This window comes from Drosophila sulfurigaster, chromosome 2R (genome assembly GCF_023558435.1).
Source record: "Drosophila sulfurigaster albostrigata strain 15112-1811.04 chromosome 2R, ASM2355843v2, whole genome shotgun sequence".
Classification (NCBI taxonomy): domain Eukaryota; kingdom Metazoa; phylum Arthropoda; class Insecta; order Diptera; family Drosophilidae; genus Drosophila; species Drosophila sulfurigaster.
The window spans coordinates 7,492,546-7,506,969 of NC_084882.1; the positions used below are offsets into that span (position 1 = coordinate 7,492,546).

Below are 14,424 nucleotides of genomic sequence, written 5' to 3' on the forward strand. Positions count from 1 at the left end.
CCGAACGATGCACGCGCAACACCGGTTAAAAGGAAACTAAACGAAGCAGCGATGTCGCGGTGCTGTTAGGGATGCTGCTCTGTTAATAATAACAGATGTAAGTCTTGGCAGCGAGAGAAAAAGAGAGAGAGAGAAAGACAGCGTGAGAGAGTAAAAAAGATTTAACATTACAGATTCTGTCAATGGCAACTAACATTAATGAGCAACTTTTGGCAGTCATCTGTTAACTTACATACATAAAACTTCGAGAGAATGAGAGCGCGGGTTAAATTGTATAAGCAAATGCAATTATTGTTATGCTTTTGTTATAAAACATTTATTGAAGCATTAAGGATAACTTGAAAATAACTCATTACACAAGAGAAGGAAATGTGAAAATCAGAGATACCTTTGAACAGGCAAGTGACTGTATCATAATTATCAACGCAATTAATGCCTGCTGAATGCCTGGCAATTTACACGCGAATTATCAAATATATATAAACACTTACAGCGTCATAACAGTGCGATAACATAATTTCTCATTAACGCCAAGCCGGCAAATTGGGCGACACACTATGGAGCCATTGCTGGCACTCCTGGTGCTGTCCGGCACTCCAAAGAATAAAAAAATATAGGAAAAGAGGCGAAAAGAAAGCAACAACAGAGCGGGCAAATGCAGGGGCAATGACTAAATCTGGGGCACGCAACAAACATTCGCAAATAAAAGCAGCATTCAAGTCAAAGCACGGGAATGTATAAACATAATAATAACACACACTCACACACACTCACAAGCATAAACAGAGCGCACAAAAAGTCAACTGAAAGGAAAACAAAAGGCCAAATTATTATTCAGGCCATAGATGTCACCGCTTAGCGCAGCAAGAGAGAGAGAAGCAGCGAAAGCGAGTTAGCGAGCGCGTGTGAGAGAGATAGCAGAGGCGGGAGACGAAGTGCGAAGCCTTTCCATAAAATTCAATTTGTCGTGTGCAGCAGCCATGAATATGCCGAACTGCCGAGCTTAAGCTCAAGCTGAAGCTGCAGTTGACACTGGAGCCCACATTTCGCTGTCTCTCAATCTGTCTCCTCAACCCCTTCGACTATCAACCTCCCTCTCATTCTCTGTCTCTCTCTTCTCCTCGGTAATATTGAAATTGATGTAGTTGGTGTTGTTGTTGTTGTTGTTGTTCTTGTGCTGCTATTGTAGCCACATTGCATGCAGCGGCTCTGGCGTAACATATGCGCGAAATTACTTACGAGGAGCCCTGTCACTGCCAGCATCCTGGAGCTGCATCTGCTGGTACTGAAACCGGTTCTGGTTCTGGTTCGGTTGCATCTGCTGTTGCAGCGCTGCCAGAAGGAAAGCTTGTAAAACAATGGCTGCACAAGACGTACGCAGTTATTAACAGACGCAGACTGACAGCACGGGGAGAGTCGGAGGAGTTAAAACAATTTCACACATTAGTGGCAACTGCAAAACACTTGATTTCTTATATATGCAGCCACATGTGAATTTACGAAAATATAAGAAAACAATAATCAGATTATCAGATTGACCACACACAGATTATGTTTTATTTTATTTGCAATCCGACCTAAAACAACAAATAAACTTATTTACTCACGTTGATGGTTTCCAAACTATTGGGTTGATGAACTCACATATCATATGAATACTCACATATGTATGCAGTACAGCAGTTTCCTAAGTTATCTGTAAGATACTTACTTTATTAATAATTAAAAAAAATAGTTGACAGCACCTTAATGTATGTTATAAATCATTCATGTAGAATATTTCTTCACAATAGCACTCAATTAAGGCGCCCTTAAGTGTGAGGCATTTGCGATGCCATTCTTTTTTTGCACTGCAGTAGCAATTTTTGCACACCTTTCACTTTTACAAGTCATTAATCACAGCAAAATCAAGGTGGAACAAAAATAAAATTAAAAACGTGTAAAGATACGTGCAAGATAAAAGAATGTCCGCTTAAATGGGTCAAATCAGTTAATGCGATTAAATTGGACAAACGCTTTTGTGATTACTGATATAATCAAATGAAATTCGAAAGCAGACTTTGCTAGGGGCCAAAAAGACTGCAACAAATAGACCGAATAAAAGAAAAATGAGCCAGTCAGTCATTAAGCAAAAAGCATGAAAAAAGCACAGAATAAAGTTGCAAGCGAGTTTGACATTTTCTGCACTTTAATTAAGTTTCGGCTTAGCGAACAAAGTCAGCAGCTGCAACGGCAAAGAGGATATTACGTATACGTACGACTAACAGCTGCAGTTCGGTTTAGGGCCAACGCAAACAATTCATGTCAATTAATTGTAGCTGGTTCAGACGGTAAAACAAAGCTCAACCTCAACCACAGCGGTGAGCGACATGACGACAACGACTACTATACATAGATTACGATTACCGGGGCAAACAAATGGCCACAGACGGATGAGCAGGCAGCTCGCTAAACCAGAAATTGAAAACTGAAAACAGAGTCTGCAACAATTTGCTGAACAACATGGGCTAATAACTGCCAAATGCAGGGCTGGACTCGAAGTTTGTCCGTTTGTTGTCACAACGACGCCTGAAGGGGGGAAGCACACAAACGAGCTGCTCGGATAGCAAGAGATTTTGAATGCCGCAAATAAATTTGGGAGAGTTGTCTAAGGACCAGGACATGTGGTAAATCTGTCGAAAATTTTAGCTGTGAGATAAGCGCAATTAATTCCAAATTTATTCGATTCCAACTAGGAAACGACAAGGCTCAACTACAGCTGCACAAGCAGTCGATGTTGCTGGTGTCCTCTTTGTTTTTAATGGTCATTGTTGTTCTTATTGTTGTTACATTAGCCGAATGCTCGAAAGACTGCATTAGCCTCAAGTGCAATGTGACAGCATTTGCTTGCCAGTCGTGTGACAAACAATAGTACTACCGGAAAACCCATTCACTTCGAAGTCATGAAAGGAGGCAGAATGTCCTCATCTCAAGCTGTCATCTAGGCATACTGACTGATTGATCTGACAGCTGTAAATGCTTCTAAGTGGAAGAGTAAAAACTACATAGAGTCGAAGCCATTTTCGAAATTGGTTTGACCAATATTTATCAATTCGAAGTGAAGATCCTTTACTGGCTATTGCAGAATTAAAAGTAAATAAGTTGTGACCCAGTCACTCTTAAATTGCCTTCAAGTAGCTTAAGCAGTGTTCACAATCAAATAGCATCGCAAATGTTTCGCATATTCTCCCAGAAATAATTTTATATTTAAATATATATTCCCATTTCGATATAGTTGGATATCATTAATGAGCTTAAACTGCATTACATGCTGCTGTCAGAGAATGCTTTCCATGAGATATAATAGAAACCCCCTTTGCATTTAAAAACTATTTGTTGTGAAGTATTTAAGGGGTAAAACCCATCTGCCATTTATTTTTAATCAATACATGTAAAGCCGGTTCGTTCGTCACTCCTGATTATTTTGTTTTTATCCTGTTCGAGATGATATAGACACTACAAAATGTCCGTTATTTGTCCTATTTTCTGTTTTTTTGTGTATACCAGTATATTCTAGTGCAGCACTGTCAACTTTACATTGTTACTGGTTTCTAGCGGCGAGCCTTTGTCAGGCACACGAATAGCAGTCATGTAAAAAGTGCCAAGAAAAAACTATACAAAACATTCTTCCTTTCCTTTTTGAACCTTTTTGGTTATTTTAATTTTTCCTTTTCTGGTAGCCTACATACCATCGCAGCCTGAAAAAATAGCAAGAAGAGAATTTACCACAGTTAAATAACAACAACAAAAACTAGAGCCACCAAAACGCATGACAACTTCACTCTGTTGCTCCATTTGCAACATTTATAGCATGTGCCATCAGTGTGGATGTGTGTGTGTGTTGGTGAATGTACATATGTATATGGAAGGTCATTTTATTGTTTGCAGTCAAAATGGTCAAATGGGAATTTGCTTTTCGAATTTTTCTTTTTTCTATACCCCGACCTTTTCCACTTTATGCTGCGATTTGCCTATAGATTTAGATTGAGCTGTCGAACATGTTATTGGGAATTGAGCCGCAATGAAAACCCAAAACTCAGACACAGTTTCAGAGATTACTGGCATAGGAGTATCATACATATCCATATGTAAAGAAGTTGAAAAAAAAAAAGAATAAGATGCGATAGGCCGACACAACTCAAATGATTAGAATAATCGCCGTAGGTGTTTGACTTATCCAACACCCAAAACTCACATAAGAACAGAACATTTTGAACTGGCAGAAACCCTTCAATTGCAAATTTTTTCGTTTTATACCCGCTACCCATAGGGTAGAAGGGTATTATAACTTTGTGCCGGCAGGAAATGTATGTAACAGGTTGAAGGAGGCATCTCCGACCCTATAAAGTATATATATTCTTGATCAGCGTCAACAGCCGAGACGATATAGCCATGTCCGTCTGTCCGTCTGTCCGTCTGTGTGTCTGTGTGTCTGTCCGTCCGTCCGTATGAAACACTGGATCTCAGAGACTATAAGAGATAGAGCTATAATTTTTTCGACAGCATTTGTTATGTTTGCACGCAGATCAAGTTTGTTTCAAATTTTGCCACGCCCACTTCCGCCCCGCAAATCAAAAATCGAATAACAATCGTAATTTTAAAGCTAGAGTTACGAATTTTGGTATATACAATAATTACTATAGTAGTTATGATTCCTGAACATTTGGTTGCGATCAGATAAAAATTGTCGAAGTTATTAAAGAAATTCTTTTGTATGGGCAAAACGCCTACTTATAGTACTGGGGTCTTAGTTACTTTGTCTGACAATCTGGTATATTGTGCCGTCTATGGTATATTTTGAATGCGGTACTATATCGATATACCACATATACCATTTGGTATATTTTTTAGTATTTTTGTAGTATATTTGGTATATTTTGAGAAATATACCGCAAAATATATTGCTTTTATTCAAAATGGGTAGCGGGTATCTCACAGTCGAGTACACTCGACTGTAGCTTTCTCACTTGTTGTTTTTGGGGGTCTTTAAACATTTTATGGCTCTCGAATGGGTTAAGGCTTAAGGCTCAATTCGATTCAAAGTGAATTTTATGGCCGGCGATTTTGTCTAAAAGGTCGTCTAGGGCTTTGCAAATGAGTAGAAAACGTTTACAATTTGTGCTCTAAATTTGAAAGTGTCAGTTTATAGTTTTTAGACAACCTGATTGGCCAGATATCCTGTTTGATAGTCTTAGTGTAAGTAACTACAGAATAGTTTTCGATGTGTCTAATTACCACAATATATATCAATTCCTCCAATATTCAAAATTCAATAAGCTTTTATATTTACATAAATGCTGTAATTTTACTTTAATTGTTAACCTATAGATAAGATTGTGAAGATTCAATATAGTGTATTTTAAAATGAATCAATCTTTGAAAGATTACAAAATGACTAAATGCAATTTTTGATAGTCTAAAAACATATTAAATATAAATTCAATTTAAAAAATTCGTCATAATTATTAATATTAATTGTCGAATTCAGCATTTTTATACCCGATACCCTTAGGGTAGAAGGGTATTATAACTTTGTGCCGGCAGGATGCAGGTAGAAAGAGGCATCTCCGACCCTATAAAGTATATATATTCTTGATCAGCGTCAACAGCCGAGACTATCTAGCCATGTCCGTCTGTGTGTCTGTCCGTCTGTCCGTATGAAACACTGGATTTTAGAGACTATAAGAGATAGAGCTATAATTTTTCAACAGCATTTGTTATGTTTGCACGCAGATCAAGTTTGTTTCAAATTTTTGTCACGCCCACTTCTGCGCCTGCAAATCAAAATAATCGAATAACAAGCGAATTTTGGTATATACAATAATTACTATAGTATTTGGTTGCGATCAGATAAAAATTGTCGAAGTTATTAAAGAAATACTTTTGTATGGGTAAGAACGCCTACTTACTAGGGGTCTTAGTTGTTTTGGCTGACAATCTGGTATATTGTGCCGTCTAAGGTAAATTTTGAATACGGTACTATATCTATATACCAAATATACAATTTATACATTTTTAGTATTTTTGCAGTATATTCGGTATATTTTGAGAAAAATACCGCAAAATATATTTCTTTTATTCAAAATGGGTAGCTGGTATCTCACAGTCGAGTACACTCAACTGTAGCTTTCTTACTTGTTTTCTCGCAAAAGACATAAATGTATTATATCAATAAAAAAATGTGTTTTAAAAACTTCTTTTTGAACAGCAAATTTGATAGTTTATTTTTATACGGTTATCATTCTTTATTTCGTTATATATGTCAATAATATGCAATTAGTAATTTAATAATAAATCGACTTTAGTTTTTAGTCACACCTAGAATCTTCTCAATTTCGCATATGCGGTCGAGAACTTCTTGATTCCTGGCTCTTTGCTCCTTTAGTTTATCTGCAATTGAATCCAAAGTTGCTGCTATTGCTAAAAGTGATACATCGTTTGTATTTAGATCCCTTCGTGTTGGATAAATTTTTGCAATTGGCACGATATCTGCATTTACATCTGCAAATTAAGATTGAGATCAATAAATGCTTATAAAGAACTGATAAATGATGGTGAAGGTTTGAATCTCCAACAACGGGAGTTGCTTCAACACTTACTTGGAATCTGATTAGCGACTTTAGTCTGGTTCTGCGTAGTTACTAAAGCTTCCATTTCAACTTCAGCAGGATCCGATTCGGAAACTGGTGTTTCCACTGCTGGTTGTTGAGTTGTAGTACCCAACATTTCTTCTAGAGAGGCAACAGATTCTAAAGCCGGCAAGCATTTTTCTTTTGAAGCCTCTACGATTGTTTCTGCACTTCTAAGGCTCTCAGCTTGATTAGCAACACTAGACTCTATTAATTGCGATGCTTCTTGTGTTGCAACGGATGGAGTTTTCTCAAGTGGTTGTGCTTCTAGAGCCGCCGTGGACTCTGGTGAAACTGGTACTGCTATTGTATTTGGAGGCACTGCTTCAACAGTAATAGGTGAAGTGTCAGGAACAGGTCTCTCTAAAGGTCTTGGAACTACCTCCGGCTCTGCTGAAACCGGTACGACATCAGAGACGTCTCTTGCGACTGGAGGTACTGAGACAGAGACAGGTGTCTCCTGAAGGGGAGATACAAGAACTTTTGCGGACTCCACTGAAACCGGTGCGACAACAGGATCAACGGTTGTCACAGGAGGTGTTGGAGCTACAGGAGCTACCAAGGGCTCTCCGAGAGCCAGTGCTGGGTCGGGATCAGCTTCTTGAGATTCAGCAGCTTCAACAGTGACAGGTATATTTGTGACTGGAAGTACTGCTTCTTCTAGTACGACTTCTTCAACAGTGACTGGTGTTGCAGTAGGAACAGGTGCCGTTTTTATTGGTGTTGGCTCTACTGGAGCTACCACGGAATCCACATTAACCGGTGCTGCAACAAGGGTGACTGTTGCAACTGGTGGTACGACAGCTTCAACTGTGACTGATGTAGCGGCAGGAACAGGTGCTTCTGGTGTTGGTATTGGCGTAATTGTAGCTACCACCGGTGCTGCAACAGAGACGGCTGTTGCGAGTGGAAGTACTACTTCTGATGGTACAAAAGATGCAGCAGTGACTGGTGCTGTGACAGAAACATGTGCCGCTGGTGTCGGAGCAGCTGTAGCTACCACGATCTCCACAGGAACGGATGCTGCAACAGGGTTGGCCGTTGCAACTGGTGATACGGCAACTTGAACTGTGACAGGTGTAGCGGCAGGAGCAGGTGCCGCTGGTATTGATGTTAGCTCAACTGAAGCTACCACGGACTCGACAGGAACCGGTACAGAAACAGGGACGGGTGTTCCGACTGGTGATATGGCAGCTTCAACAGTGAGAGTTGTTGCAGCAGGAACAGGTGCCGTTGGTGCTGATGTTGGCTCAACTGAAGCTACCTCGGACTCGACAGGAACCGGCGCTGCAACAGGGATGTCCGTTGCGACTGGTGGTATGACAGCTTCAGCAGTGACTGGTGTTGCAGCAGGAACAGGTGCCGCTGGTGTTGGTGTTGGCGCTACAGGAGCTACCACAGACTCCACAGGAACCAGTGCTGGAACAGGTACGGATGTTTCGACTGGAAGTACTGCTTCTGGTGGGACGGCAACTTCAACAGAGACTGGTGTTGGCGCGGGAGCAAGTGCCGCTGGTATTAGCTCTACTGGAGCTACAAACGACTCCACAGGAACCGATGCTACAACAGGGAAGGCTGTTGCGACTGGTGGTGTAACAACTTCAACAGTGACTGGTGTAGCGGCTGGAACATGTGCCGCTGGTGTTTGTGTCGGCTCTACTGGAGCTACCACGGACTCCACAGGAACCGGTGCTGTAACAGGGATGTCCGTTGCGACTGGTGGTACGACTGCTTCAACACTGACTGCTGTTGCAGCGGGAACAGATGCCGCTGGTGTTGGCTCTACTGGAGCTACCACGGATTCTACATGAACCGGTACTGCAACTGAGATGACCGTTGCGACTGGTGATACGGCAACTTCAACAGCGATTGGTGTAGCGACGGGAACAGGTGCCGTTGGTGTTGGTTTTGGCTCCACTGGAGCTACCACGGACTCCACAGGAACCGGTGCTGTAACAGGGATGTTCGTTGCGACTGCTGGTACGACTGCTTCAACACTGACTGGTGTTGCAGCGGGAACAGATGCCGCTGGTGTTGGCTCTACTGGAGCTACCACGGATTCTACATGAACCGGTACTGCAACTGAGATGGCCGTTGCGACTGGTGATACGGCAACTTCAACAGCGATTGGTGTAGCGGCGGGAACAGATGCCGTTGGTGTTGGTTTTCGCTCCACTGGAGCTACCACGGACTCCACAGGAACCGGTGCTGTAACAGGGATGTCCGTTGCGACTGGTGGTATGACAGCTTCAGCAGTGACTGGTGTTGCAGCAGAAACTGGTGCCGCTGGTGTTGGTGTTGGCTCTACTGGAGCTACCACGGTCTCAACAGGAACCGGTACTGCAACAGGTATGGCCGTTGCGATTGGGGATTCGGCAGCTTCAACAGTGACTGGTGAAGCGGCAGGAAGAGGTATCACTGGTGTTGGTGTTGACGCTATCACGGACTCCACAGGAAGCGATACTGCAACAGGTATGGCCGTTACGACTGGAGGTATGACAGCTTCAGCAGTGACTTGTGTTGCAGCAGAAACTGGTGCCGCTGGTGTTTGTGTTGGCTCTACTGGAGCTACCATGGACTCCACAGGAACCGGTGCTGTAACAGGGATGTCCGTTGCGACTGGTGGTATGACAGCTTCAGCAGTGACTGGTGTTGCAGCAGAAACTGGTGCCGCTGGTGTTGGTGTTGGCTCTACTGGAGCTCCCACGGATTCTACATGAACCGGTACTGCAACAGGGATGGCCGTTGCGACTAGTGATACGGCAACTTCTACAGCGATTGGTGTAGCGGCGGGAACAGGTGCCGTTGGTGTTGGTTTTGGCTCCACTGGAGCTACCACGGACTCCACAGGAACCGGTGCTGTAACAGGGATGTCCGTTGCGACTGGTGGTATGACAGCTTCAGCAGTGAGTGGTGTTGCAGCAGGAACTGGTGCCGCTGGTGTTGATGCTGGCTCTACTGGAGCTACCACGGTCTCAACAGAACCGGTACTGCAACAGCGAAGGCTGTTGCGACTGGTGGTGTAACAGCTTCAACAGTGACTGGTGTAGCGGCTGGAACAGGTGCCGCTGGTGTTTGTGTCGTCTCTACTGGAGCTACCACGGACTCCACAGGAACCGGTGCTGTAACAGGGATGTCCGTTGCGACTGGTGGTACGACTGCTTCAACACTGAGTGGTGTTGCAGCGGGAACAGATGCCGTTTGTGTTGGCTCTACTGGAGCTACCACGGATTCTACATGAACCGGTACTGCAACAGGGATGGCCGTTGCGACTAGTGATACGGCAACTTCAACAGCGATTGGTGTAGCGGCGGGAACAGATGCCGTTGGTGTTGGTTTTCGCTCCACTGGAGCTACCACGGACTCCACAGGAACCGGTGCCGTAACAGGGATGTCCGTTGCGACTGGTGGTATGACAGCTTCAGCAGTGACTGGTGTTGCAGCAGGAACTGGTGCCGCTGGTGTTGATGCTGGCTCTACTGGAGCTACCACGGTTTCAACAGGAACTGGTACTGCAACAGGGATGGCCTTTACGACTAGAGGTACTACTTCTGGTGGTACGACAGCTTCAACAGCGATTGGTGTAGCGGCGGGAACAGGTGCCGTAGGTGTTGATGTTGGCTCCACTGGAGCTACCACGGACTCCACAGGAACCGGTTCTGTAACAGGGATGTCCGTTGCGACTGGTGGTATGACAGCTTCAGCAGTGACTGGTGTTGCAGCAGAAACTGGTGCCGCTGGTATTGGTGTTGGCTCTACTGGAGCTACCACGGTTTCAACAGGAAATGGTACTGCAACAGGGATGGCCTTTACGACTAGAGGTACTACTTCTGGTGGTACGACAGCTTCAACAGCAATTGGTGTAGCGGCGGGAACAGGTGCCATAGGTGTTGATGTTGGCTCCACTGGAGCTACCACGGACTCCACAGGAACCGGTTCTGTAACAGGGATGTCCGTTGCGACTGGTGGTATGACAGCTGCAGCAATGACTGGTGTTGCAGCAGAAACTGGTGCCGCTGGTGTTGGTGTTGGCTCTACTGGAGCTACCACGGTCTCAACAGGAACTGGTACTGTAACAGTGATGGCCTTTGCGACTGGGGATACAGCAGCTTCAACAGTTTCTGGTGAAGCGGCAGGAACAGGTATCACTGGTGTTGGTGTTGGCGCTACCATTGACTCCACAGGAACCGGTGCTGCAACAGGGATGGCCGTTCCGACTGGTGATACGGCAACTTCAACAGCGATTGGTGTAGCGGCAGGAACAGGTGCCATTGCTGTTGGTGTTGACTCCACTGAAGCTGCCACGGATTCTATATGAACCGGTACTGCAACAGGGATGGCCGTTGCGATTGGGGATACGTCAGCTTCAACAGTTACTTGTGTAGTGGCAGCAACAGGTGTAACTTGTGTTGGTGTTGGCGCTACCACACCCTCCACAGGAATCGGTGCTGCAACAGGAGCGGCTGTTGCGACTGGAAGTACTGCTTCTTGTTGTACGACAGCTTTAACAGTGACTGGTGTTGGAGCGAGGACAGGCGCCGCTAGTGTTGGCTCTACTGGAGCTGGAGCGATTGGAGCGTCTGATGGTGCAACAGCTTCAACAGTGACAGGAGTAGCGGTATTAACAGGTGCTGCTGGTGTTGGCGCTACTGGAGCTACAACGAACTCCACAGGAACCGATGCTACAACAGGAAGAGTTGTTGCGACTGGTGGTACGACAGCTTTAACAGTGACTGGTGTAGCTACTACAGCAAGTGCTGGTTCGGTTTCCACACTTTTTGATGGTTCTATTGAAGTCTCCATGACATCTACTGAAATTGAAGAAGCTGCTTTAAATTTTTCTATAAAAATTGATCTGGACAAATAGTATCACTTCAATTTGGAGCAGTATTATTCTTGTTTATTTAAATAATTATTGTTTATATATATTGTTAAATAAATAAAATAAACTTTTTGAATCCTGTTCAAAATCATAAAATATATCTTAATATTTGCCAGTTGATTTTATCTTTGAGCTTCGGAAAATTAGTTCTTTGCGAATCTACTCGTAAACTGATGGGATTGCACGAAACAGAATAATGCGCTTAGTATTGGCCTTGACAAAGTTCACTGAACTAGGGGATTAAATGTTAGAAATACTAAGTGACAGCAAACAAGAACAAAACAAGAGAATGCTCACGTGCAATCGTAACAAACTTGTCGTCACTTGTCCATTTTTTCCATTGCCTATTTTTTATTTTTAATCAATACAGTAAATTTATTTATATATTGCTATTTGTGTCACATTGGTGATTGCATCAGACAATATTAATTTTATTTTACTTTGTTATTTATTTTATTTTTTAAGTTGTCATCTAAATTTAATTCTATCCTTAAAGGCTTAATTAAACTATTTGTTATGTAAACTTTCTTTCTGCTAACCAAATAAATTTCAATTAATCGATTCGAACAATTTTGCAATATTTTAGAAATTTGCATTAATAATTTTTTCTTTTTCTAAACTTTAACTAACTTTTCTTGCCAAAGAACCACACGTTTCGAGAACACTTATTATACTGACCGATTTTCAGAATTGTCTTGTATTTCCATACCTCTATTCAGTCATTTTCGATTGTCGAGAAGCCCAACAAAGGTTCATTGAGAACGACAAGGCTTAACGCGTGTTTTCTATTCTTTCTTCCATATTATGTAAGTTTCGGCCAACCATCATCAACAGGTTAGTTTTAGTGCAAATTAATGTCTTTTTCAGTAAAATACTACTTACTATGACTACTTACTTGGTTCTTGGATACACCTCTTGCTATGTGACATTGGTTGACAACTTGACAAACTACCAGAATAAAAGCGCTCAATCGAAACACATTAGCTGGAAGAAATGTAATCGCAGACAACTAAGAAATAAATCTTTCAATTTTTCGAATGAATAAAAGAATGAATGCAACCAAATGTGAAGCCATTCTAGGTGGCAAACATTCTTGCCACGCCCACAATTGCCCACACTCAGCCAGCAAATGCAGTCAATAGAAACGAGTCGCACATGACATGGCAGCTGGAGCCGTTGGAAGCGTAATGTGATCTGCGTACAATTTGCAGCCGTCGTTTAAATCCCAGCACTCTTGAGAGTTGAGACTCTTGCAAATAGTTTTTCAATATGAACGAGAAAGGAATCGCGATAAAGTGTACAAAAAAAGAAGGAATAAAAGGAAATAACGTATAAATAAAGCAGCATGGAAGCCATCCGCACAAATGCAAAATGCAAAATGCTTATATGAAAATCATTCTCATACTCACACAACTCAGACTCAAACTATCAGACCTGAGAGCTCAGGCACATCCACCCACATGCGCACACACAATCAAAGGAGCCGCTGGAGATTTAGTTGGCAGTTCAATTTCACGTATTATTGACATTTAAGACGAAGCGTTGGATATAAACTGAAACCGGCTTTCAGTCAGACAATTGCAGCTATCGGCTGCCTATTATACCATACTATAAATCAATCTTGGAATAGTCTAAATAAAATGGATGGAACAAAAATTAAAGTATTTCTCTCGCTCCTATAAGTGTTGGGATAAGCACATTCCTATTCGAATGTATATGCATAATAACATGATAAATAGTTCATACTTCAAATTTGCCGCAAGGAAAAACTATATTTTTGTTTTGATTTTAAATATAAAAGCATATACCATAAAAGAAGAGTATATACAGAAGCGTGTAAAAAATATATATTTAATTGGTGTCATTCTGCACGCACCGCGGGTGCTGATTGTAAACACAAATACAAATCAAAACCCGTATCCGAATCTGTAGGTTCTACCTTTCCCCGTAGGATTCCATCTGTAAGCCATCGCCATTGAATGCTTTCAGGCGCATTTTGCTAAATTGCAAATATTTTCCAATTCGCATGCATCAGCAGCGTGAAATGCAAACAATTTCGCCCGGCAGCAATAGTCCAAAAAGTTTAAGTGAAATGTTCGAATTCGCGCTGCCCTTTAAGAGTATCAATTTATTTTACATGTCTAGATAATGAATCAAATGAAAATTGCATTTTAAAGTGAATTTAAATGAACGTATCATGATAAACGAATATTTAAATTTCTTAATACACTTGAAGAAAATTCAATGTTTTACAGGGTATATTCAACGTAAACCTTTTGAAAGAAATTGGAAAAAAAAAAATTTGATGTTCGACCGATTTTCCTGTGCTGCTGCTGCAATTTTGTTGCATATGGCAATGCATCGCAGTTGCATGCTGCAACTGTTCCGTAATTTATATTCGTTCTCATTGGTTTTTTCTCCCCCCTTCTTAATTGCAGCTGATAGTCGGCAGAGTGGGGAATCCGACCAAATGATATGGTGAGGGAACAGTGGTTGAAAGGTCGCGCTCATCACGGACTTTAATAAATTATTCAAATTAACACGTATCAGTCTGGCTGTCAGTATTGTGGGCCAGTTTGTGGGTTTGGGTCTGCATGTTAATGGACACTGCCTGCCAACAGTTTGCGGTCAGCACCAGACAGCCACCAAAAAGGCAAAAAATAAAAATGAGCTTGTGACTACCCACTGCTAAAAAAAAAACAAACATTTCGACAAATACATATTTATGCACACACAACTCCCACGCATACCTTCTACCACTTGCCATATGTCGTATACATGAAAAGGTAAATTTACTGCATATTTCACGCATTTTTATTTGCATTCAACTCTCAACTGGGCGGCAGGCAGAAAAGAGAGAACCAGGGGGGGCAT

At 42.3% G+C, this 14,424-nt stretch overlaps 1 protein-coding gene across 1 annotated transcript; it reads right to left on the reverse strand.

The window, feature by feature from the left end:
- Positions 1-6,259: 6,259 nt before the first annotated feature.
- Positions 6,260-9,697, reverse strand: LOC133837762 (calphotin). The gene is made up of 2 exons (XM_062268620.1): positions 6,639-9,697; positions 6,260-6,540 (listed from the first exon to the last, which is right to left on the reverse strand). Exons 1-2 carry the CDS (start codon positions 9,241-9,243, stop codon positions 6,341-6,343), a joined length of 2,805 nt encoding a protein of 934 aa, XP_062124604.1. The 5' UTR covers positions 9,244-9,697; the 3' UTR covers positions 6,260-6,340.
- Positions 9,698-14,424: the final 4,727 nt, after the last annotated feature.

Bases quoted from the DNA above. Each gene is read 5' to 3' on its own strand.
- LOC133837762 (XM_062268620.1), bottom strand. From the start codon at position 9,243: ATGGTAGCTCCAGTAGAGCCAACACAAACACCAGCGGCACCAGTTTCT. The intron at 6,541-6,638 runs GTAAGTGTTGAA...CTTAATTTGCAG, and splicing joins AGTCGCTAATCAGATTCCAA to ATGTAAATGCAGATATCGTG.